At 30.1% G+C, this 24602-nt stretch overlaps 3 protein-coding genes and 1 non-coding gene across 8 annotated transcripts in view; 2 read left to right on the forward strand and 2 right to left on the reverse strand.

Annotated features, from left to right (window-relative positions):
• Positions 1-5941, reverse strand: part of LOC130903411 (serine/threonine-protein phosphatase 1 regulatory subunit 10-like) — a 32851-nt gene extending 26910 nt beyond the window's left edge. The window contains exon 1 of the mRNA XM_057815503.1: positions 5527-5941. Coding sequence (XP_057671486.1) covers positions 5527-5529 — 3 coding nt within the window. The 5' untranslated portion in view covers positions 5530-5941. The remainder of the gene's footprint in view (positions 1-5526) is intronic.
• A 262-nt stretch (positions 5942-6203) lies between these two features.
• LOC130903409 (probable histone-lysine N-methyltransferase CG1716) lies at positions 6204-19403 on the forward strand. Of its 5 annotated transcripts, none has more exons than XM_057815497.1 (17): positions 6204-6358; positions 6440-6752; positions 6851-7061; positions 8896-8961; positions 9172-10669; positions 11866-11994; positions 12083-12228; positions 13449-13602; positions 13662-13989; positions 14430-14680; positions 15496-15933; positions 15987-16270; positions 16330-16739; positions 17201-17381; positions 17442-17854; positions 17910-18254; positions 18874-19403. In XM_057815497.1, the coding sequence occupies exons 1-17, from the start codon at positions 6312-6314 to the stop codon at positions 19039-19041; spliced, it is 5382 nt and encodes a 1793-aa protein (XP_057671480.1). In that variant the 5' UTR covers positions 6204-6311; the 3' UTR covers positions 19042-19403. The 5 variants fall into 5 exon arrangements, with proteins under 5 accessions (XP_057671480.1, XP_057671481.1, XP_057671484.1 ...); XM_057815498.1 differs by having other exon boundaries at positions 6221-6358; positions 17451-17854; XM_057815501.1 differs by having other exon boundaries at positions 6247-6358; positions 6421-6752.
• LOC130903415 (kinesin-like protein KIF14) lies at positions 18874-23364 on the reverse strand. The gene is made up of 3 exons (XM_057815509.1): positions 22711-23364; positions 22017-22651; positions 18874-21886 (listed from the first exon to the last, which is right to left on the reverse strand). The coding sequence occupies exons 1-3, from the start codon at positions 23231-23233 to the stop codon at positions 20942-20944; spliced, it is 2103 nt and encodes a 700-aa protein (XP_057671492.1). The 5' UTR covers positions 23234-23364; the 3' UTR covers positions 18874-20941.
• A 298-nt stretch (positions 23365-23662) lies between these two features.
• LOC130890987 (U4 spliceosomal RNA) lies at positions 23663-23803 on the forward strand. The gene has a single exon (XR_009058815.1). It is a non-coding gene; the product is annotated as a U4 spliceosomal RNA (small nuclear RNA).
• The last annotated feature ends 799 nt before the right edge of the window (positions 23804-24602 follow it).

Consider the following 24602-nt stretch of genomic DNA (forward strand, 5'->3'; position numbering starts at 1 on the left):
TGAAAATTAGACTTTCATTAGATTTCGTACTGAAATGTGACAGTTCATTTGACAAATATGTCTTATCACTAGAGTTTTAGTGCGTGTAAGTTTCAAGAACTAGGATTGAAACCTCAATGACAAAATAATATTAATAAGGGAAGAAGAAAAAATTAAATATTATTCACTAACCCTTATGACGAAATATTTTTATTACTAATAATAATACTAATATTTTTCAGTAATGCCTTCGTAAAACAAAAAATCTTTTGCAGAATTTCACATGAGGTTAAAGTAACCATGGTAAACTGTAATTTCGAAGAAATTTTCAATTTTCAACATTTCTGTATCTCTTCCAATTTTATTTTCAGTCTTAACTTAATCGTGGTCTAGGTTTAGGCACCAAAATGATCCAAAGAATACCCGAGTATAGTATGATGTCTAATTTCACATTTTATATATAGAGAAAAATTTTTTTTCAGGAAATTTTCACACATATCTGATATGTTAAATGATAAAAGATGAAAAGTAGTTTTATTTTTTCTCATAAATAAAGTAAACAGAGTTTTATATTAGATTAGGAATATTTAATTATTAAATATAATTTTATAGACCCATCAAAGTAGAAGTTTACCCTATACTAGGGGGTCGGCAACCTGCAGTTCTTCAGTTCCATGTGCAAAAAAAATTTTTAAAAATCGTTTTGAATCTATTAACAAGGATTAGGTAACTGGTAGTCGCTCTTTTTCGCCTGTTCATCCGTCGTTATCAGGCAAAAAAAACAGAAACAGTCTAGGATCAGAGGTGTCAATCACAATTTTCCAGAGGGCCATATATTAAATTTTGAATTCGTAGTTGGGCCAGATTGAACATAAAAAAAAAACATTTTATTTATTAAATTATATAAGTATATAATATACGGTTGTTAAAAATCATATCAAAGTTATAAAAGGTGGTTGTTGAGCTCTAGGATCCAGATAACTGACTTCTCTTGTTTTTGACAAGCTCATTTATGTCAGGTATCATATTCGTTGTAGTTACTTGATTAGATATGTAAGTCTAGTGCGATGTTTGCCATTTAGACTGAAAAACCTTCACAATCACTACTTCGAAGTACAATTAAATTTCTTTTCCAATCGTATCGCTTCGATTACTCGACTCAACTGACTCAAGACTCGTTTTATATGGTTAAGGAGGATTCTAGTCTAGACTCGAAGCGCGTGGAAGATTTTATCGTTCTTGACAAAAATAATAGGATATTTCCGATTTCTGCCAACAATAAACTATTTTCTCTCTCGTTCCAGATACCTCGTTCATGTTGCGCATGCTTGAGAATGCGTAGAATCGAGCTGGAACCTCGACGAATATATAGATCGTTGTCATTCTGTTGGAACCATATACGAAATACTTCCATATGGACAGTTTCTATAAGTGGAAGTTGTTCCGACTAAGGGAGACAGAATAATAACGCTTTCTCTATCCTCCGAGGTTTCAGCTCGGTTCTGCGCATTCTCAAGCATGCGCAGTATAGATAAAGTGTCTCGAATGAGAGAAAATGAATATGGTGACGTTAGATATTATAACAGCTTGTTAATTCAAGAAATTGAAGCAATAATTAAATAAAAGCTAAGAGAGAATTTCTATGTATTGAAAAGTTCTGCAACGAGATTTATAGGTTGTATAATTTGTTTTAGTAATCCCAAGGGAATGTTTGATGACATGAATATTAGTTTCTTGAAGTTACCGAAATTCTGCTACAAAAAATACTCAAAACGTAATTTTCAATAAAATTAGTTATATGAAATCAAGTTAATGAACCGAGGAAAATACAATGAAAACCAAAGGGAGAAAATTTGAAAGGATTATTAAATATTTTCAGGCAAAATCTAATCAAATACTAGGATACTATCTAAAGAACTTTGAAAATAGTTTGCTGAAGGAAACAGTGATGTCCATAATTTTTTTACTAAATATTTCTCTACTCCGTAATGTAATTCGTGAGTAGAATCATTTTTTATACATTGGTGCCAGCTCAGAAGATATTTGGACATATTTGGAAAGACATCATAACAATAATGTAATTAGTAAATAAATCATTACAATTACCATATTTCATAGTATGAAATTTTTATGATATACAGAAGTAACAAGAACTAAATTAGAGACAAGATCTAGTGCCATAATGAATGATCTTATTATAATTATAATAACTACCTTTCATAACAGTTGTACTTAAATATCTTATTCAACAAAAATGATTTATATTCAAAATATTGTAACTGTCAACTCCCCAACTTATTAAAAATTAACACTACCACATCATATAGTAACTTTTAACTCCTAACTTATTAAAAGTTAACTTTACCTTATAATATAGTAACTTTAAGCTCCCAACTTGATAAAAATTAACACTGCCACATCATAAAGTAACGTAACTCCCAATTTATTTAAAATTAATACTACTACCACATCATATAGCAATTTTCAATTCCCAACTTAATAAAAATTAACACTACCACACCTTAATTTGTGAGAATTTTTGTTCAATTGGTATGAATAAACATAGATTGAGATATATCTTTTTTTTTCATTACCTAAGTTCATAATGTATTCTATTTTTTTAATATGGTTATACTGATACAATGTAATCTTCTTGATATAAATCAAACCCAACCAATTCTTTCAATTTTAATTATATAATCTTCAAAAATTCTAGTTTGTTGTTCCTAGTATGTAATTTTTAACCTTGACAAAGATAAAATAAAAGATGGAAACGTTGGCATTTAAAAAAAAACTCTTGAACAGTTTTATTTTGAGTCCTCAACCCACAACACTGTCAGAAATTATAATGTATGTATGTAGAAAATAGGCCACTCTGTATCAATCGTTATAAAATTCTTATCAAAGTGTTAATGATTATTTGTTATTCCATCATTTTCTTTGATTTATAGGTTTCTATGACTAATAATTTGAATAGATATTCAAAATAGTACACACTGTATGTAATTTGTTATTAAAAAAATAAACATCTAACTGACAGGTGTTTAAAAAAACGCCTTGTAGTTAGGCTAAATGTTATAATCAATATTTATTTACTGCAAGAAGTAATTTTTTTTATTTAGAAAATAATTGATATTTTTATTAAAGAATTTCAGAAATAAGTGAAGCAACAAAAAATATCGGTGTCAATTGAACTGTGAATGTTAAGATCGTGGGAGTCAAATTTCAACATGAATGATTTTCAAAATCTATACCAAGACCAAAAACTATCCTTCAGAATCTAAATAAACTTTAGTAAATATAAGCGGTAGATAATTTTGACAAATTTTGAATGAATTCTGAATATTTTCTGGACCTGTCAAATGCGCATGCTTTGTTCATATGATTTATGTACATCCAAAATTATAGTTTGAATTCAAAACTAGCTAAGAGGCTAAAATATATATAATTAACTGGACGAAGACTCATTTTTGATATTTGTAATGATAAAGTCAACTACCACGTTTTGTTTTAATAAAAGTACGTATAAAACCACAGAATAGAGGTTATTTCGTGGTAAAGGATGAATGCACATGCGCAAGATTATAAATCGTTAGGTTAGGTTGTCCGCGGATACATTGGACGTATTCAGAGCACGTAGGAAATTCGAAATGTGTGCTCTATGAACATCATTTATTAACACCGCGAAGGCACAATTTCAAACTGTGCATGAATCTGATGATAGAAGCTATAAGTTACAAAAAATATTCTGAAATCTAATCAAATCTTTATTAGATTTGGCATTAAACTCTTTTAAAACTTTCTGTTCTGCCTTTTTGTCCTCAAATTATATATGGGTAACCCCAATTTAAAATTTATCAATTTTTTTTATTACAAGCCTAATTCTTGTTTTGTTCTTTTTGCAATAAAGTTACAGATACTAATATTGATAAATAGCTAAAAACTAAAAATTTTCTAAAGAGCTTTGGAATTTTATAATTAAAAATATTCAATGAACAATAATTGCTGCAAGCTTCATAATTCCTCCAATAAACTTTTTTAGTACTAAATTATACAGATATAAACAAATTCGCAAAATTTGAATTTATTTTAAATCAGTTTTTATATAATACTGCCACTTAAATTAATAAACTCCTTGTTGGCCACATTTGTACTTTTCAAAAAATCACAATAAACTTTAATCATCAAATGTAAACAGATCTACATGTGTGTTTGTCTGGAAACCATTTGAAAAATAAAATTATAAGTTACCAGCTAGTTGCTGAACCACAAAGGACCAAGAGGGCAACTTCAAGACATAAACCATTACAAATTGCAATTTATTATCATATCAGGTTATAAACAGATATAAATTTTACTTTATGCCTCACTTTTTCATAAAAAAAATGATAACATCGCATGGAATAGAAGATTATCTCAAATACGTAAAAATAGAATTAATCTAATTTTTATTATGTAAAATAACCTCAAAATTCAACCTATTAACTCGAATGTCAGTCGCTTGAAACAGACAAAATTACTTTGGGAGACATTCCTAAATTACAGTAAAATTATTTTATATATTCAAAACTTTAAAATTAGGAAATTAATAAATGATTTTTTTATAAGAGAAATCACACATGTAGGTACGTCAGCATTTACTTACTATTAAAAGGAAATAATGAAGATGCAATCTGGAGAAATCAAATTTCAAAATATTTAATGTTTGTTAAATGATTATGATTGCTTAAAAATATATTACTCAAAAAATAAGCAGAAACTTCATGCTTTTTAGCCTAACAAGCAATTAGATAAAAAAATAAGATGTAATCTTAAAATCTACTAATTTTAGAAAGTCTATTAGTCACTTTATGCAATTACATTTTTTTTATTACGTCATATTTTTCCAGCTAGCAAAAATTTTATAAAATTACTTTATTATTATCACCTTCATTTAAACAAGCCACCATGTACATTCCTTTTTAACATCAATACCCACTTTTCATAATATCATTACAAACAAGTAAAATAATAAAATAGGAGTGACCTTGCTGTAGAAATGAGACTTGCGTCGTAAAAAGTTCGTTTTTAGATTTACGCTTCTCGAAAAACGATCTAGAAATCGTTTCGCCAGTCTTTAATAACTTTTATTTTTTTGTGTGAATATTTCAAAAACCTATGAAGCAAAAATAATACCTCTACATAGATGGACTTTCAGTTCAGCTCCAGTTGTACTCATTTCTAATCCCCCGATCTGATTTTTTGTATTCATTGAATTTAATCAATATTTTATTGATCGTAACAATTTTGTTGAGGAAATAATTTAATGCAATTGTAACTCGAAATGGTCTGTACGCACTCAAGCAAAGCAATAAAAACGTACTATTTATAGATCGTGACCGCCATGATGAGTCGACGAATAAATTTTAAAATTAAAAAAAAAATGATTTAACGCTCTCTATTTTGGAATTTATATAAAAGCCATACATAAAAGATACAAAATTAAGAGTGTACAATGAGTAGTTAATAATCCTAAGTCGAATAACGTAAATTTGCATGTCTCCTTACCATTTTTAATATATCCTGAAAATGGGTTGTAGCACTAAAGTCTTTATTTATAAATAATGATATATATTAAAGTTCTTAACAGGGAACATAATATATTCCACTTTCGATTCACGTCTAACTTCTAAAAATTTATACCAGATGTGAGGCAACGCCTTTATCCTCCATTGTAATGAATAATATTAATATTCTATTACAATATCTTTGTTAATATCTATTTAATAGCGACGTACATAAAATCTCTATATAATTCTTAATAACTAACAACGCGAAATTTAAGAATTTTCAAAATTTACACTAGTTAAACCGTTTCTAGCTATGTATTATCCACAAACCGTGTTGCATTCGTGAAATATCAAATGGAAATGAAGTAAAAGTGAAGTCGAGGGCGTTCTAGATTCCATTCACCGGAAGTATAGCTGCAAATAGTCATTTTCATATGTTAGACAAAGATGAGTGATATTAACCTATACCGGAAATACGTCACGTCGAATATAAACCAATGAAATAACATGAAAGGATATTCTTTGGATTTATAAATCTAGAGAAATAAAACAAAAATTAATAAAAGTAGCTTAAAAAAAAGAGTCAAAAATAGAAAATCTCTGTTGATCAATTAAATTCAGCATATTTAATTTTATTTCATAATTAAAGAACACAAAAACAAATAATTCGGTACTGCCAATAGATAACTCGTGAAATGACAAATGCCAACTTTCTTTCTAACATAAACACATATAAATATAAAAATGTATTCAATGCGGTTTTATTAATCTAATTTTAGATGAATGCAAAATAGCTTTATCAAAACCAATGGACGAAGTGTTGCAAGATGGTATTTATATTATAACGATTTATTAGAATTTACAAACTAATACATTTTGTTGTATTTGCTAGGTTAATAATATAATTGTAGGTCATTGAACATTTTTATTGAACGGAAAAGTAGTAAGATGCCCCCCAAGAAAAAAAGGGTAACATTAAATTCTGTTGTAGTAGGTACTGTATCTACTAGATCAACCAGGCGACAAAGTGTTGTAAATATTCAAATTCCAAAATCGACTAGGTCGAACAAGTTTAAAACAGCTATTGAAGCTGAAGAACTTTCATCTAGAATAAAAAAATCTTACAAATCGTTTATGGATGCAAACGATGGAAGTTTTGCAACCGCTAAAACTAATAATGATACTGCTGATAGGGATAACAAAGCATTATTACAGATATTACAGGTGAGACTAATTTATAGTCTAATTATTTTTATTTTTATGGGTGTACACAATCTTAGTAGTCTATGACTGTTCAAGTTTTTCAACAGTTTTATGTTTAGGATTGGGATGACATAGAAGATGAAGATCAGGTCTCCCAAAGTGTTTCTCATCATCAATATTCTAACAAAAATATAAATGAAGACGATATTAAATGTGATGTAAATGAAAGTGTTAGTGAATTTTCTGATTTGAAACAAATAGAATTAACATTATCACAAGGTTTAGAAACTGAGGATGAAAATAATTCTAATCCTATTGAAATTTCAGAAGGTAAGAATTATTTTATTTTTTCTGTTTAATTTATAATTTATAATAGCATTAATAACTAATATAAATAAATACATTTTCCCTTCAAATTTGTGTGAAAATTTTTAATGAAAATATATAACAAATAATTAGAACATTATCTTTAACTATTGGAAAAATTCGTCAAATATTAAGATTTCTAATGAGTTTAATATTATTTTTTGCTCCTAATCTTCAATATTATTTCCACTTACGATTCTCCTATCTTTTAATTTTTGTCCAAATTGAGATTTCTGTGGCCCCTGTCGACCATGGTTTTTGATAGAGTCCTGGGAGTATGTAAAAAAAATGAAAAAATTTCAGCACTCCTACACTTTGAAAAAATGATTTATGTATTTGAATGTCGTTTTATGTTTTCTCATATGAGAAACACGAAAAAAATAATTAAAAATTTGTGAGTTAACACATTCTAGATGTCTCATATGCGAAAACATAAGAAATGATGTTAAAATCATTCAAATACTGTAACAAATTTTTCAAGTTTTGACATCTCAAACCATAGGAGTGCTGGGATTTTTTAATATTTTTTTTATACTTCCAGGGATGGACTCTTATCAGGATACACAGATTTCCAAAAATCATAATCGTACCTGAACCTCCTATTTTCATGTTCAATTTATAATTAATAATAATAGATTCTGTAGCCTCAAATGCTTTTATTTCCTGTATCTTGCAAGGACAACTCAGTTTGCTGCACCAATCTTTGTAGCATTTTCAGAGACACCAGTAGAAAAGTGTCCTGCTGTATATGATGAAAAAAAGTTCAAATACCTTTCAAATTAATCCTGGTGTAGACAAAGGGTATACTATGAACTGAACCTTTTATTGACCTTCCTATGTAAAATATCAATATTTTGTTATCGATAGAAAATAATAGATGATTTATTATTATATATGTTTCATTATTGGGTGAATCTTATTTCCATTAGATAATTAATTTTTATAATTCTTTTACAATTAACACCTTTAAGAGAAGATGCAAAGTAAAACCTTGAAATAGCCCCAGAAAGACCCTCACAAATTTAAACGCTTGTTTGCTTATAGTACAAGCAAATTAGGCGATTGTGAGCAAAAACTTTAAATTAAATTAGGCGATTTTGATATCTAAATTCTGGGAGGTTTTGGGATATATCAACTATTAACAATATTACAGGCATGGATTTTCGAAATTTTGGGACTGGAAACTCAAAAAAATTTTGAAATGCGAATAACTCGAAAACTATGAGAAATTCAAACACCACTATTACTGTAACAAAAATGTAGGGTACAAAATTCTCTACAAAAAAGTATCCAAGGTATTTGTTCATAACCTCAAAATTTTCACCTTAAAATGGATTTATACATTCAAAAATATTTGGATATACGTGTATGAATGGATTGAAAAAAGGGACCTCTCTGTAAAGATTTCACCCAGGTTTATTTATGCCTTTGAACAAGATTTAAAATTATAAATTAGAATTATTACACGCCACTGATTTTCAAAATAACTTAGGTTAGTTAATTATACCAGATTTTTTTTAGAAAATATTGTTGACAATATGTAGATTTAAATATGTTTCATTATTGCGATTAATGAGTAAACTAATTGTTATATATTAGCAATTCCTTTATAAACAATAATTTGATGTATATAAAGGACGTTCTTTTATTAAATGATGTTTTCAGTTGAAGTTTATTATATAATTGTTTCAATTTAAAGTAGAACTTAATTTTTAGCACATTTTAAAGAACAACAAAACATCCTTGGAAGATTTTATCAAATTTCAAACTTTAATTGTTATAACATTTATTTTTTAAGGTGAACTAAATACCAACCAAGTCACAGACGAAGATTCTAGTGAAAAAGAAAATAAAGTAAAAGAAGGTAATTTCAAAGTATTTGAAATAAACTTTGAGTTTTATGAAAATTATATTTTTTTAATATCTTATTTTAATATGTTTATACTTCTAAATGTTCTTGATTTTAAGTCTCTTCTGAAATCATATGTCTTTAAAAATGATAAAAGAAACCAATTTTAAATCAGAAGAGACCTAAAATCAAGAACATTTAGAAGCATATAATATTTTTTTATAGACGAAACAAAGGCAGATGATACAGAAGACTCTAACCTTGAGATTGTTAAAAGTGATAACTCATTATCTTTACAAGGAAGTATAGTTACAGAAACTGAAGAATTAATAATTGAAGAACAAGCTTCAATACCTTATGCAGACGATATGATAGTAGATAATAATGTTTCTAGTACATCTTTGATCGATAAAGAAGTACCTGATTGTAGTGAGCCTCTAATTTCCGAAGAAAATTCTACAGCTTTCGAAAGCAATTCTCAATTTGTCGAGCAGATAGAAAGTAGCTCATCAGAAACTAGTCAACCTAATAGAGAATTGGAAAAAATAATTAACAAAAACGAAGAAAGCAATTTTTCTTGCCAGAGTGTTGATATGGAATATATACCTGTGAGTAATGAAGAAAACAAACAAAATATAATTAGGAAGTATTCACAAGAAGAAACTAGTAATTCGGATGTAATAGTAGAATTTGATAATTCAGACAACGCAAAAATGGAAGAAAGTAACACAGTTGGAAGCGAGATATTTGATGAAAACAGTATGGACCATAGTGGTATTAATGATAAAGCAACGAATAATAAAGAAGATAAATCTAATGATAGCATAGAAGACAGAGTAGCTGAAATGCATTTAACTGGAGATAAGAAAGAAAATAGTCCACCAAAAGAATTGGTAACTGATGATGATAAAGTAAATAAACAATCAGATGATAATGAACATGTTAAAACTACTACAGATAAAAAACCAGCAGGTCAAACTTTATTTTTAGAAGATGTTGCAAATAACCCTCCAATTATAAAACTCAAATCCAAAAAACCCAAACCCAAACAAGATAAGAATATCTTACCGAAACAAGATGAAAAAATAAAAATGGTGAAACCAAGACCCGTCAAATCACCTCCTCTTAAACCAACAAAAGATACTACAAAAAATAATAAAAAACCTATCAAAAAGGAATCTGAGAAAAAAGATAAAAAATCAGGGAAATCCGAAGAAACGATCAAGAATAAAATGGAAATTGAAGATGAAGAAAAAGTGAGAAGATCATCAAGAATCAAATCAATTAGTGTCCTTAATAAAAAAACCACCGGCTGGGGTTTAGTCAAATCGAAATCGGAATCATCTCTAAATGAAAGTGACATTTCAGATAGTAGTTCGTTACAAGCCGAATCAGAAAAGAGCACTCCGACCGCTTCACCCAAAATAAATTCCAGAGACAAAAAGTGGAAATCTAACGAATTACTAGCATTATCAAACAATTCCCATAACGTGTTACCTTTCAAAACTGAAGAATTGAATAAACGACCGCGAAAAGATCCCGTAGTGGAAGCTAGATTGAAACAGTTTGTTCATCTCAAGGAAAATCAGTACAGAACAGACAGAATGATGTGTAAGGAGGCTAAAAAGATGGTGTGTGATTGTTTTTTAACATCCGAGGAGCTAGAGGCCAACGAATACGGTTGTGGAGAAGATTGTCTTAATAGATTACTACTGATAGAATGGTAAGTTGTACTTTTATGGAAAATTTTATAATATTTTGCTCTTATATGTTTTTTTTGTACTTTTAACATACCCAAGAATACAAAAATAACATGATAGTGTCGAAAAAAATTATAATATGTAGCCCCGGTGTTTATTGAAATTAATTTTCAGTTTTAATGATAATTTATTTGAGTAAATTGATTGTTAATATCTAATTATACCATACCAACGGTCATATCTACCTGTATTTATTATAGTACCTAGAATGTATATGTCTTTATTTATTTCTTCTCTGTATTTCTTCCTCTTCATCTTTGCTTCTGCAATTTGCTTTTTTTATACCATTAATAACCTCATTCTACTAACTCAATTTGTATCTGCCCCTGTTTTAATGTGTATGGAATTATTATTACAGATCTAGAAGGCTTATGACTCGATACATTTCCTTTTTTCCTTATTTACACTTCCATTTTCACTTTGTTTCTCCAATTTTTATCTCTTTTATGCCCCTCATCACCTTTTCCAACTCACTTAATTTGAGTCTATTTCAATGTGTTTGTAAGGGATATGGCTTGATATACTTCCTCTCTCCACTCTTTTCATTTTCGTTTTGACTTTGCTTTTCTATTTCTCAATTTTTTGCTATCTAATACCTTCCATCACCTTATCCAACTAATTTACTTTGGGAAAACTTCCTTTTATCTTTCCTCCAATTATATTACTTATCTGTTTTTTATATTATATCCATCTTAATTTTTGTCCATGATATGGTTGATGGGATACCAATTTACCATTTCTTTTCAGTATTCTATTTTTCTTTTTTTTGATCTCTTGGTACATTCCATTTACTAGAAAGTGTAGAATTGGTAGCGAAATTAGTACAAGAAAAATAAAATAATTAGCTACATGAAAAGTTGTTTATGCAGGATTCATAAAGAAAAGAAATTAACCTAAAAAAGATAACAGAAAATGTTATAAAGTATGACTGTTGAACAAAGTAATTAATGAAGTAAAACAATGGAAAAACATTAATTTTTCCATTTGTTTTATGTCCCCAAGACTACTGATGACATTTACTTTCCACTATAGATCACTTTGTGAGCTGAGTTATTCCGTTACTTTTTGAACAGGCTGTAATTATTAGCTCAAGCTAACAATAATTTTTTTTTTTATTTTCCATGTAATTTAACAATGACTGAATGTTTCTAAATTCCAGTGGAAATTTATGTACGGTCGGAGATAGATGTACAAATAAAAGATTTCAAAGAAGTGCTTTTGCTCCAGTAGAAGTTTTTAATACGGAAAAGAAAGGACTGGGACTTCGAGCAGCAGCAAATATAGCGTTGTAAGTAAAATTTTATAAATCTTAATGTAGTTTTTGATCAATTCCAGAAAATATCCTAACCTTTTTTTCTTATATATAATTTTTTTAGCGGAGAATTCATCTTGGAATATGTGGGGGAAGTATTAGATGCAGATGAATTTGATAAAAGAGCCGAAGTTTATTCTCAAGATAAAAACATCCATTATTACTTCATGGCGTTAAGAGCTGATGCTATAATAGATGCTACAATGAAAGGTGAATACTTATTTCCACTAAATTTTCCAATGATTTGGTTAATTTGTTGGAATTAAGAACCTATTTAAAATTCAACTTCAAAAGTAGTGGTGACATGATCATGGTCGTACTGGCTAACAATTTCAGAAACTTCCTAATCATGAGTTACATTTTTATATAAATCAAGCCTATATTCCATTACATCTACAAATTTTGTTCATTGTGGAACACGTTAATCTGAATCTGCTCAGCAGTGCTGCCATAAAGACTGAAATAATATGTTCTGGCTATTTCTGAAATGCAAGAAAGTCCTAGAAGAATTGGTGAGTGGTGGTTACAAGATCTAGCTTGTTTAGATGGCAACTTGTTCGCCAAACTTTGATGGGCTAATCCATCAGTCGATCTCGAAACCTTTAAGTGTTGCTAACACGTCTCTATATAATCTTTCTCAGTTGAAATGAATAGAGACACGTGTGTTGAGATAAACTAAGGCGCATATAGATGGACTTCTGCCTCTTCCCCAATTAAATAGGCAGGAAACTCGACTGGTATCGGATCCAGATTGATAATTCGGAATTACTTGGTTTCTATAAAGAATTGGAAGTAAACTGGTCTACAGGAAGTAACTTCTTCAGGTGTTTCACAGGGTTTAGTTATCAAGATTATTTCTACTGAATTGGAGTATTCCATTGTAAATGATTCTTATCACTTTAATGGCTTTTCTAGTCATAGAAAAAGTTGACTGTAAGACAAAAAACCTTTTGCGGATAATATTTGCTAATCGAAGACCATATTTAGTGAAAATTCCAGCGAAATAAGAGGGTTCGTTTTACTGGAATACATCCCTCGCTATTTTTAACTCTAAATAGAAATATAAGTAATTCAAAAAGGCTTTAATGACATAAAAAATACTACAGAGCTTTTTATGAGCTTCATTTTTTGTTCAAAAGTTTTTTATTTCACCTTTAAAGGGGATTGGGGGCAGTACATTACTAATTTTTAGTAAATTAATGCCATCTGGGACTTGTTTTATTGTTATTTTCATGAGGGGAGGTTCCAGTTGATGAGATCATGAAATAAGGTTATTTTAATATTTAATCAATCAAATATTAATATTTGACCTTGACCTTGACCTTAAAATAAAAATTTTAATATATAATCTTGAATATTTTGTGCATGATAATTATAACCAATTGTTTCATTCTAGTTTTCTTCTATAATTTCATTTGTGCCTCTTATAGGAAATATATCAAGATTCATAAACCATTCTTGCGACCCTAACGCAGAAACCCAAAAATGGACAGTCAACGGCGAACTCAGAATCGGTTTCTTTAGTACAAGAACCATTTTGGCTGGTGAAGAAATCACCTTCGATTACAGATTCCAGAGATATGGGTAAATAAATTTTTCACTCTCCTTTCACTTATTACTGGAATTTTTATTTTCAATTTTAGCAAAGAAGCTCAAAAATGTTATTGTGGCGCCTCGATATGTCGCGGTTGGCTCGGCGAACAACCAGATTCCGACGAAGAAGAAGATGAAGAGGAGGAAGATGAAATCGAAGAAACTAAACCTGCTACACTCGAATCGACAATTAAAAATGAAATTACAACTTCCCTTTCAACAGAAATTAAAGACGAAATTAAATCAGAATATATTAAATCCGATAAAGAAGCAATAGGAAAAGATTCTTCACAAACAGCAGTATCCTCAGTTAAACCGGTTATAAAAAAGAAAGTACAAAAGAAAAAACCGAGAATCGAAATGTTCGAAGAAGTAGATGTTAGTATTTTTTTAATCACTACAGTAAGGGTTACAAACCTTAACAAAAATAGATAATATCAGTATGTGATAGATAAATTGGATAAATTTTTATTTACAAGACAAATTTTCGCCACCAAATGTTTCAAATTATAGGGGCAATAGTGACATTTGAGTCACTATTTTCAGTTTATTAACCCTGTCGTACAACACATTGAAGTAATATACTGTAAAGTTCAGTTATGCTTCTAAGAACTAGACATTAGTACCTCATCCAACCAGTGAGTTAAAAGACTATCGGGTTCTGTTACTATTATACTGCACCAAAGTAAATGAACCTGTTTGTGGCACACATTTATCACCAGATCAAATCACAATTGATTAAAGTTTGTAACCCCGCAAATTATCACCAACTTCTCAATTTAAATATCAAATTTTTATATTTTTCAAACAAATTTTAGCAATTGAACGAAGAGATTGAAATGCTAGTAACAACAGGACTCAAGAATCAGGCTCACACATTAAAAGTCAGCAGGTTGATGGTAAGGGCCAAAGAACCCCAACAGAGAGCTAAACTTTTAAGAATCCTCAGACGAGGAGAGTTACCCTGTAGGAGATTATTTTTGGATTATCATGGTCTTCGTTTGATGCACGGTTACATGATAGATGCGCAACAATTGGCTGTGGCCAATAAACAATTCGAATCTCTCAGGTATGTTAAAAATGTTGATGCTATGTACCTCAAAATTTCAATAATATCCATATTTGTATTTTGAAGTAATATCAATGCTTGATCTGGAGCAATTGGAAACATCTATAATGTTCAAAACAGGTCTAGAATTTCATTTCGCCAACAGGATCCATCTTGAGGTATCTAGGCTTTTCCAAGGATTGATAACTGATACTGTAAACCCTCGGAACTTCAAAGAACTTTCTGCTCTAACTTGTAATGGCAGAGTGTTCTGTAACTAGCAGATCTGGAAGTTTCTTCCACTTCCCTAGTCTTCATTTTCACCTAGATCTAGTCTCATTAGGTGCTTCCTGAGGCGGTTAGAAAATATGGAATATTTTTACTGATATCTTTAATATTTCTTGGGAGTTTGGAGAGATCTAGTTCTGGAAGTATCTGCCAGAGTATATTTTCTTTCCTATACCATCTAAATGTTCCAGGACAGTGAAATTCCTTTCCGATTCTCAAACTACTAGCAGCTCTACTTACTCACATACTCTAAGTTTCCTAGTGCTTTTATACCAGTTTGATTATCCGAATGGTTCACCATGTCACGTTTCTTATAGTTTCTTACCAGATTCATTTGCATAAAACCTTCAATAGCAAGTATGTAGTGGGCATTTGGACCTAGCCCCAAAAACCCCAGTGCCACTACCCATAGTGGTTTTGTAACAATCTGTATACTATTTGATGGTATTTTCTTTGATTATTTTCTTCTTAACATCATATTAAAAATACATAGGGCTAATTTATAACCTTTTTTTTTTGGAAGTTTGTTATAAAGTTTCGTTTTTCAGATTGGAAGTTCTTCAAACGTTAGCAGTATTGCCAATTCCTAACAAAACAATGCTACAAGACAGTAAAGTACTGTCGACTGTAGAACTATGGGCTTCCCATAAAGACTTATCATCTCCTCCGGATTCCGATAGTAATTCTCCTAAAACAGAATCAGATCTAGCAAGAAAACCTAAACCAGAACTAAAAGGGACAATAAAGGATGAATCGGTATCGGAAAAAAGGATCGAAGATCAGGAGGAGGAAATACGATTTTTGGCTTCTAAGCTATTAGAAGAATGGAAGAATTTGAAAGAAGTATTCAGAATACCAAAGAAAGAACGTATTGAACAGATGAAGGAACACGAAAGAGAAGCCAACAAAAAATTCATGCAGAACACTAACAATCAAAATGCTTACGCCCTCGAAGACGACAGAGATAAAGATAGAAAATCTGATAGGTATATTTAGTTTTTTAAAAAAAATTTTAATTTTCAAGTATATTGTATTTTAGATACAGAGGTATGTCGAGATTTAAATCTGATAGAGATTCGCACAATAGAAAACCGACAAAATCCGGAGAAAAATTCAGCGCCGAATATTTAAGACTGAGTAGAGTCGAAAGGAGAAAATTATTCGCTTTACAACACGAACTCAAAGAAGAAGAAAGAAAATTGAAACAGAGAGAAATGTGGAGGCAGCACGAGGCTAATTGCATGATGATCGGTGCTGACCCCAGGTTTACCGCTCCCTTCGACCCAAACAGGGGCTACCAATTAATTTGGAATCCACAAATCGGTTCGTTTTTTTTTGTAATTCCATTAAAAATCATCTTTTTAATATTTTAATCTTTTTAGGTCAATGGCAGAATTGTCCGCTACCGTCACCCAGCCGTATGTACCCAACGCAGCATCCTCTACCTCATATGTCCAACATTAATTTACCGCATCATTCGAAGTCTTTACCGCCCTACCCGTCATTAAACTTACAAAACAATATGAACTTGACTCAACCACCTTTACCGCCATTACCGTCGAATAGTTTGCCTGGTCATTTACCGCCCGCACATTTATCGCATCCTAATATACAAGGACATTTACCGCCGCAGGGACATTTACCGAGTCAATTACCGCAAATGCATCACGCGCAAGGTCATTTACCGCAAAATAATCCTTATGGTCACATACCATTGCCTCAGACTAATATTCCAATATCAATACCGCCTCTACCTGCTGGGATACCGCCATTACAGAACGCACAAACACAGGTACAGCTCTTAATTATCCAATTTTATATATCATATGCTAAAGTTGGTACTATTGGTAGTTCAAATGTACATTGTTTCCATTATAAACTAGTAGTGAAAAAATCTTTGTTATTGTTTCCAAGTGGAAGTTTTGCATCAAGTCACTACTTTTATTTCGCTCCTCTGTTCCTTATACCCCTTTTGGTATTATATGGGTTTCTCTTGTACTCATTTTTTCTTCTGTTGCCATATTGTTTCTGTTATCACTTCATATTAAATTCATTTTCTAATAGCGTTCTAATCTTCTCTTATAATTGTCTAATTATATGTTGTATCAATACTTCAGTAGTTCAAATGTACCCTCTATTAATTATTGAAGAAGTAGTGAAGAAATTTTTGATGTTACTATTTTTCCAAGATATTCATAAATCGTGACTTTTTTTTCTCTTCATATGTAGTTTAACCTAATTTTCTATTTGTAGATCCAACAAAGTATGGAAGAAGACCCTTCACAAGTGAAATTTTTGGGTCCGATTCCTCCACCGGTAAAATTACCGCCCAAATGGAAATGTGCCAAAGATAAATACGGACGACCCTATTATTACCACATAAAAATCAGGAAGAGCCAATGGGAACCACCACCCATAGAAGAACAACCAGAAAGTAAGCTAAAAAAATTAGTTTTTGACCACATTTTTTCCCCTCATTTTAATCACAAATTAGATGTTTCAGGTGCAAATTCAGCAGTTCTCCCTTTTCCAGTTTCGGATTCAGAATCCAGTTCGGAAACAAGTTCAGTCAGTTCTGATTCGAGCTCGGAGAATTCAGATAGCGATGAAGACGTTGACGATACAAGACTTCTACTGGAAGTACGAAAGCAAATGGAAACACTACCCAAATTAGCTCCGGATAATGTTCTTTATGACACACCAATCACTACACCTAGTCCTGATGATGAAAAACATTTAGAAAACGAAATGGACGTCGACGAAATTATCCGAAGGAACGTACAGCAAGACGACGAAACTAGAAGGCCATCGATCGATATGAGATTAAAAGAACTGGATTTGTTTGTGGACGACAAACCGGTGAAAAAGAAACGAAGAGTCGGATTGTGTGAAGAAATTATTATTAGCGTAAGTTTTCCACTCGAATTAGTGTTATTATGAAAAAAATTCATTTTCGTTTTAGCCTAGAACGGAAGAAGATAAAAGGCAATTCAAAGAGGACGTCAAGAGGTATAAAGCAAATAAAGAAAAATTGAAACGTCAAAAAGAAAAAATCCTTCAACAAACCAAAAAACAACTGAAGGAAATAGAATTGAAGAAATCACGAGACAGACACTCAAAGATGATGGTTAAAGTCAAATTGAGAGATAAACCGGAATTTAACAGCGAAACTGCTAAAAAAATTAAAGAAACATTTAGAACCAATATGGCATCGACTGTTGTAAATTCATTGAACGCTTACAGGAAGCCAGATTGTACAGAAGGGAGAATAACTAATACCCAGGACTTTAAACATTTAGCTAGAAAAGTAAGAAAAATATTGCTAATATTATCCACATACTTTTCCCATTTAACTTTATCACAAGTACCTTATCATAAAAGTACTAGGTTGGTTAATTGATGTATGGATCCATTTACTTACAAATACCCCTACATTAGCTACAAAATCAGTGGAGTTCTGAATGGAGAATTAACTAGTATTGTCGATTGCTCCCCAATAACATCAATTAAGATTTAGTAATTATTCAATTAATAATTGAAATAAGGTACATTTGAAATACCGCAACTGTATGATTTAAAATTGAGCTACGAAAAGTATGAACTGTTATTTTACTAAAAGATACTGGGTAATTAATTTTAGTATTAGTAGTAGTTGAAACATTTTGGATTCACATTTTTGCAAATCTACAAATTTTCTGGGTAAATATATACATAAATTTGAAATTTTTTTTACCATCTCGCCCTTAGGTATAAATTCATTTTTATAAAATTTTAGTTATCATAAATATTTTTTTTGTTGTGCTGAATATTCTTATTCTTTCCAACCATTCTCTCTTTTTCTATTTATGTATCATATTCCATATTTGTTATTATTGTATGTTTCTGATTTTATCATTGTTTATTGTACTAAAATTATCTTTTTTTAGTTAACCCATTTTGTAATGCTGAAGGAGATAAAACATATATCGAAAATTGAAGAGCTGACTTGTACTGACAATGTCAAAATGAAAGCCAGAGAATTTATTCGGAAATACATGAGTAAATTTGGTGAAGTTTATGTGAAACGTAGTGACTCGCCTGATTTCAAAGACTAATTATTGTTATCTGTGATAAAAATGACAATTTTATATTACCGACAACTCTTTTCATTAGTTATCCTGTAATGTCTCAAAAAATGGATAGATTATCATTTTTCTATTTAGTACTTTATATTGGATTTAATGTGTCGATTATTAATTTCCAATAAGTCATTGGAATAATTATTTGAACTCTCTTGTATGAAAAAAATTGTGAATATGAGTTAAATATTTTATTGTGTATTCCAGTTCCGGAGTGCAACAATACTGTTATCAGGTTATTTTTTAATATTGAAATAATTGTGGGTATATTGATTCTAATGTAGATTCTTGTTAGTAAACTGTTTTTTTATAATTTGAAAATAAAAAATATGATTCATTGTCTTATTTTTAATCATAAAATAATTGAAAATTTCAGCATTAAATGGGAAAAAACTAGATATAGCATCTATTATTCAATTAATATCAAATATTGTTATGAAAAAATTCGGCTCGAAGGACCATAATAACGTTTTTAATACTATAGGATCAAAACAAAAGTTCAAAAGAATCCAAACAACCAAATTTAGAATATTGGTATTTAGAAACTTGGTAGATACCATTTATGAGAACTAAATTTTATCTATTAACTCAATATTTTGTACTGTTAGGAAATTAAATAGATTTCAGAAACTTTTTTTTATCTTTTATTAATTTTCACAAATTTACAAGGCACATTATCCTTCCATTGTTTAGGTAGTTTTCTTTTATTTCCTCTAATGGCTCGAACTGAAATTTCTTTTGTCCTAAAACTTTATCGCTGTGTAAAAATGATATTTTCTTCCTAGGTTCTTTATAGCTCGATACATTTCAGAACATCTCCATAATAGGTCATTTCATCATCATAATATAGCTCTCAGTGGAACAAAGGGCACCTGTCGGTGTTCCGGCAGCTGTAAAATAAGTCAATTGGTTTTCGAAAATTTCTCAAGTAGTCATTTTGACCTCTTCTCCTAAGAAATTGTCTCACTTACATAAAATAAGTGAAAAAGCATCAAAAATTACTTTATTGGGTAACGAAACGTTATCTATCTTGGTATATTATTAGTTTCATGATTTATTTGAGTAGGATGGATAATTTACATTTTTATTCATTTTTTAGATAAATTTCTAAACAGAAAAGAAAAAGTTTTTTTTATTTATTTATTATACATAATTTTTATAATAAAAAAACACTGTCAAATATTTAAAAGCAATAAATTAATAAAAAATACAAAAATAAAAAATAATATCCTAGGTATGGTTTATTATTAATTTTGTCCAAGGACTCCCGAGGATTTCATCTGTAAAAATCAGTCAATGATGTCATCTATCTTGGTAACACCGTGAATTAGTTAATTAATTACATGCAGGTTCATTTGAACTACTAGTAGTTACTAAAAAAATCAGATAAGTGATAAGAATAAAATTGAAACATTTACTGGAAATCTGGATGGATACGTTACGGAAGCCAGAAGAAAACAGCCAAATTATAATAAAACAGACAAAAGTTTAAGAAAACTCATCACGACAAAAATGAGCGAGAATTATAGAAAAAAGCTGAATCTGGTACATAAATAGCCAACATAAGAAATTGAGAGGTCTTGTTAACAATGCTCGACAGAACTCACAAAAAAAATCATAAAGTTGGAGAGAGATCTCATCAAATCATCAGTTTTTTCAGCATAGTATTAACATACAAAAAATTAATTTTGTGTTAATATCATTGTGAAATTAGTAATTTGACTGATTTACAAATGATGAAACTAAATTAAACTATGCTCTTCAATTTCAACAAAAATCACTTTGAAAAACTGAAATGAAACTTCCAATTTAGTAAATAACAAAATCATATCAAACATCTGTGTTGAGCAATTAATCTACATCGAATCAAATACAATCACTTCAAAGCATCTGTATTAAATGTTACAACTTTTTGACATCCGTTGTTTTTAATGTTATTTAAGAGAGCTGCCTCAAAGCTCTGCAAGGTCTTATTAACTTTGGCAAATAATAGGCATAGATTATTTTCATTTTCTGGAGGTTGAAGATTGGCCAATGCTTGATAAATTTGATTCATTGAAGTTAATATTTCGTTTTTGTTGATTTTTTTTGCAAGATTTTTGCAATCTATCCAAGTTAAATTATTTACAAAATCGTTAATATTCTCATATCCTTTCATACTAATAGAATTTGTTAATATACGCGACTGTTTGTTCTTCAATGGATCTTTTATTATTAGAGCGTCTGATGAAAATGTGCAAATTAAACCATTTTTACAACACCAATTTTTCAAAACTTCTACTAAATCACTATCACATAAACTCGTTGTTTCTTGAGTTAAAACACCTTCCAATTCTTCGAGAAAATTGGTTTGATATAAAGATAAATTAACATTATTATCTATCTTTTTCATAATTCTAACTTTAGATTCTAATTCGGCTTTATACTTCTCTGCTTCAGCTAATTCCTTCAACTGACTTTCTTTGGTTTCCAAAAATCTCTTTTCCCAATTCCTCTGAGCTTCTTCTAACTGCTTCTCAGAATCTGTCAGTTTTTTTCTTAATTCATCTAATTCTTCATCATGGCTTTCGTTACAAGAATTTAAAGAAGATGTGGATAAGGAGCTCCTTTCATAATCTTGTCGCAGAGCTCTCAATCTTTCAACTTCGCATCTAAGCTCACGAATTAATCTATCATGGGGATTTTCATTAACTCTAGCTCTGTTCACTATTGATCTAGCTTGGCAAGCATACCTAAGAGTTGCTAAACTTTCATCTACATGCGTACTGGATGGTGAAATTGTTGCCAACATTGTAGTTAGTGAGTTTCCACCAAGACTTTCCTATAAACAAGAAATAATATATAAAAATTATGATAGAATATTTTAAGCAATAATTGAAAGATGAAAGTTCAAAATATAACTGCAAATTTTATCAATGCAAGAGAGAGAATTTTTCTATCTAAAATCTTACCCTAAGTAACCAGGTCAAAACAGATTCACGATAAGGCACAAAGTTCTTCTTCTGGTCTGCCAAAGCTGAAATAACTTTTCCAAGTGTAAGTAATGATTTGTTTATATGAACCCCTTCTCTAATTTTATCTTCACTGCCTTGAGAATTACTCAATCGTTCACTACCTGCTAGATCTACTAAACTAATTCTACTTCTTCTGCTAGCACTTTCTCCATTCTTATCATCAGAAAGACAAAGTTCTATAGTAAAAATACTGTGAGATCTGGATGATTTTTCGTTCATAGTAGTAGCTGCTGTTGCTCTATTTTTGTTACCTATTAAGAGCCATTTTCTCAAATCATTATAAGATTTAACAACTTGAATACTTAAATCAACTACATATGGTCCTAATTCTGGATGTTCTCTGACTTTTAAAGGCGTTTTATTAGTACTGGTGTTGTTGGAAAGTAAATCATGTATTTTTTCATTGTATATCTCAAAATAACTGATTTCTACTGTACATATGGAGGTACTATCTAATTGAGATATTCTATCAAAAATAGCTCTACAAAACCTCGGCGTAATCCCTGAGAAAAGATGACAATCAATATCAACAGCTTCACACATATTTTTACCCATCATACTGAAACTCTTGCCTAAAAATGAATATAATGAAATCATGCTAACTATTTCAAACTTCTCATACATTAATTACCCGAGCCTGTCTGTCCATAAGCAAAAAGACAGCCATTGTAACCTCTAAATGCACTATTGAGTAAAGGTTTTCCTAAAGTTAAAAATATATCCTCCTGAGATGCATAAATATCGTTAGATTCATCACACGACCAAAAGACATGATCATACTGAAATATATGATCAGTATTTAAGCCATTATTACTATTTTGTGCTCTAATAATTAATTCTTGCTTTCGTACACGCACCACGTCTGTAGCACCTACTATAACCAATTCTCTTGCATTCATAGGCCTTATCCTTACAGCAACGGTCAAGTTACTGACTTCGTCAAATTTGTCTTTACTGCTTCTTCTCTTGATTACTGGGGTTTCGACTTGTACAATATTGAAACAATCGGGTGTAGTTGGTACATATTCAAGCTTTTTAACTTTAGGAGTTGCATAGTTACACTTCGGAGTTGAAAAATGTGATTTCGGGGTTTTTTCAAATCCGCCACATGAGATGGGTTTAGTTCGGGAAGCTCCTGGCGTAGAAAGAGCCATATGTCAAGTTTTTCAAACACAAAATAGTTCAAAAATTACTTTGCATAATTTTTATATGCAGAAAATTGATAAAATAAGTTTACTGTGACATTTAAATTTGACATAACATTAATCACATAACCTTTAAAGGCAAAAACCGTTAGACTCCAAAGTTGATTTAACATACACTTAAAATGTATTATTTTTTTCATCGAAAATATATAAGAGTTATATTAATAAAGAATTTTCCAAGCATTTTAAGAGTTATTATAGCGTTTAATTTTTAAAAAAGATAAGGGAGTTTCTTTTTATATATATATATAAAGTTTTCTCTATGAAAGATTCAGGTTTAAAACATTGGACTATTAATAAGTAGATGGCACCACAAAAATATTTTACCTAAATACTTTCTATATATGAACTTAAGCTCATTATTAACTTGTTGTCGTTAGCTTTGCGCAGTGGCGATATCGTAACCGATGAGGTGAATCCGAGGTGCGATTATTGCTAGTTGAAAACTTTAACCAATACCCCGCCATGTGCACGTGAAATACCGTGCGCTACGGCAATTTTTGAAAACTCCTGCGGGAGTTCGTATATTAAAACAAACATAAAGGCAACCCACTGTTGAAGTTATTTTAATATTCGTTAATAAATATACATAATATTTAATATGTCTAAAGTTAATTCAACTTTGGATTTGTTTTTAAAATTTATCAATAGATTAATATTTTAACGTTCATAGTAAGAAATAGATAATTTTATTTTCGGAACTAAGTACACTAATTAAAAATAAAAGACTTTAATGAAGTATCTACAAATTTCTTGGGATGTTAAAATATTGTAGAGTACCCATATAATCTTGCCTATATTCTATTTTCATAACAGCAGTAAATTACGCATTGCATTGATTGATTTTTGTAACTTTGTATAATGTAGTTATTTTTAACGGAAGGTAGACTAGATATTCAAAAGGCATGGAGTCAAGGATAATTTGTTCCATTTCTAGAATACTTATACCCATATTAAATATTGTTAAGTGCTTCTGATACCCACATCGCTTCGTTATTTCATCATCGTAACACACGAGGGGTATAAAAAAAATACACGTGAGACATTTTACAAAAAGAGGCAAACTAACAAACTATTCTGCCGGTTTCAGCGACGTCCCATTGTTATGTCATTTATCAAAGCTTTTCAAAACTATTTGCCAATTAAAAAAAAATGTTTTATTTTCTCCTTAATCGCTTCGGTCAACGTCTTGATTTTAGGTTTTTAAAACAAAAATATTGACGTTTGAATCTATTTCGGTATTTATTTTGATAAAAACCGAAGTAGGTCATCAAAATTAAACAAAAAATTGTAAGGATAATAGTAAAAGTTGACTCTC

The sequence above is a fragment of the Diorhabda carinulata genome, chromosome 2, assembly GCF_026250575.1.
Source record: "Diorhabda carinulata isolate Delta chromosome 2, icDioCari1.1, whole genome shotgun sequence".
NCBI lineage: Eukaryota > Metazoa > Arthropoda > Insecta > Coleoptera > Chrysomelidae > Diorhabda > Diorhabda carinulata.

What these genes read in the sequence shown, in the direction of transcription:
- LOC130903409 (XM_057815497.1), top strand. Translation starts at nt 6,312, where the DNA reads ATGCAAAATAGCTTTATCAAAACCAATGGACGAAGTGTTGCAAGATG. An exon ending in TACAGATTCCAGAGATATGG is followed by an intron (nt 13,603 to 13,661) that starts GTAAATAAATTT and finishes TTTCAATTTTAG; the next exon opens with CAAAGAAGCTCAAAAATGTT. An exon ending in AATTTGGAATCCACAAATCG is followed by an intron (nt 16,271 to 16,329) that starts GTTCGTTTTTTT and finishes TAATCTTTTTAG; the next exon opens with GTCAATGGCAGAATTGTCCG.
- LOC130903415 (XM_057815509.1), bottom strand. Translation starts at nt 23,233, where the DNA reads ATGGCTCTTTCTACGCCAGGAGCTTCCCGAACTAAACCCATCTCATGT. An exon ending in TTATGGACAGACAGGCTCGG is followed by an intron (nt 22,652 to 22,710) that starts GTAATTAATGTA and finishes ATTCATTTTTAG; the next exon opens with GCAAGAGTTTCAGTATGATG. An exon ending in TTTTGACCTGGTTACTTAGG is followed by an intron (nt 21,887 to 22,016) that starts GTAAGATTTTAG and finishes TCTTGTTTATAG; the next exon opens with GAAAGTCTTGGTGGAAACTC.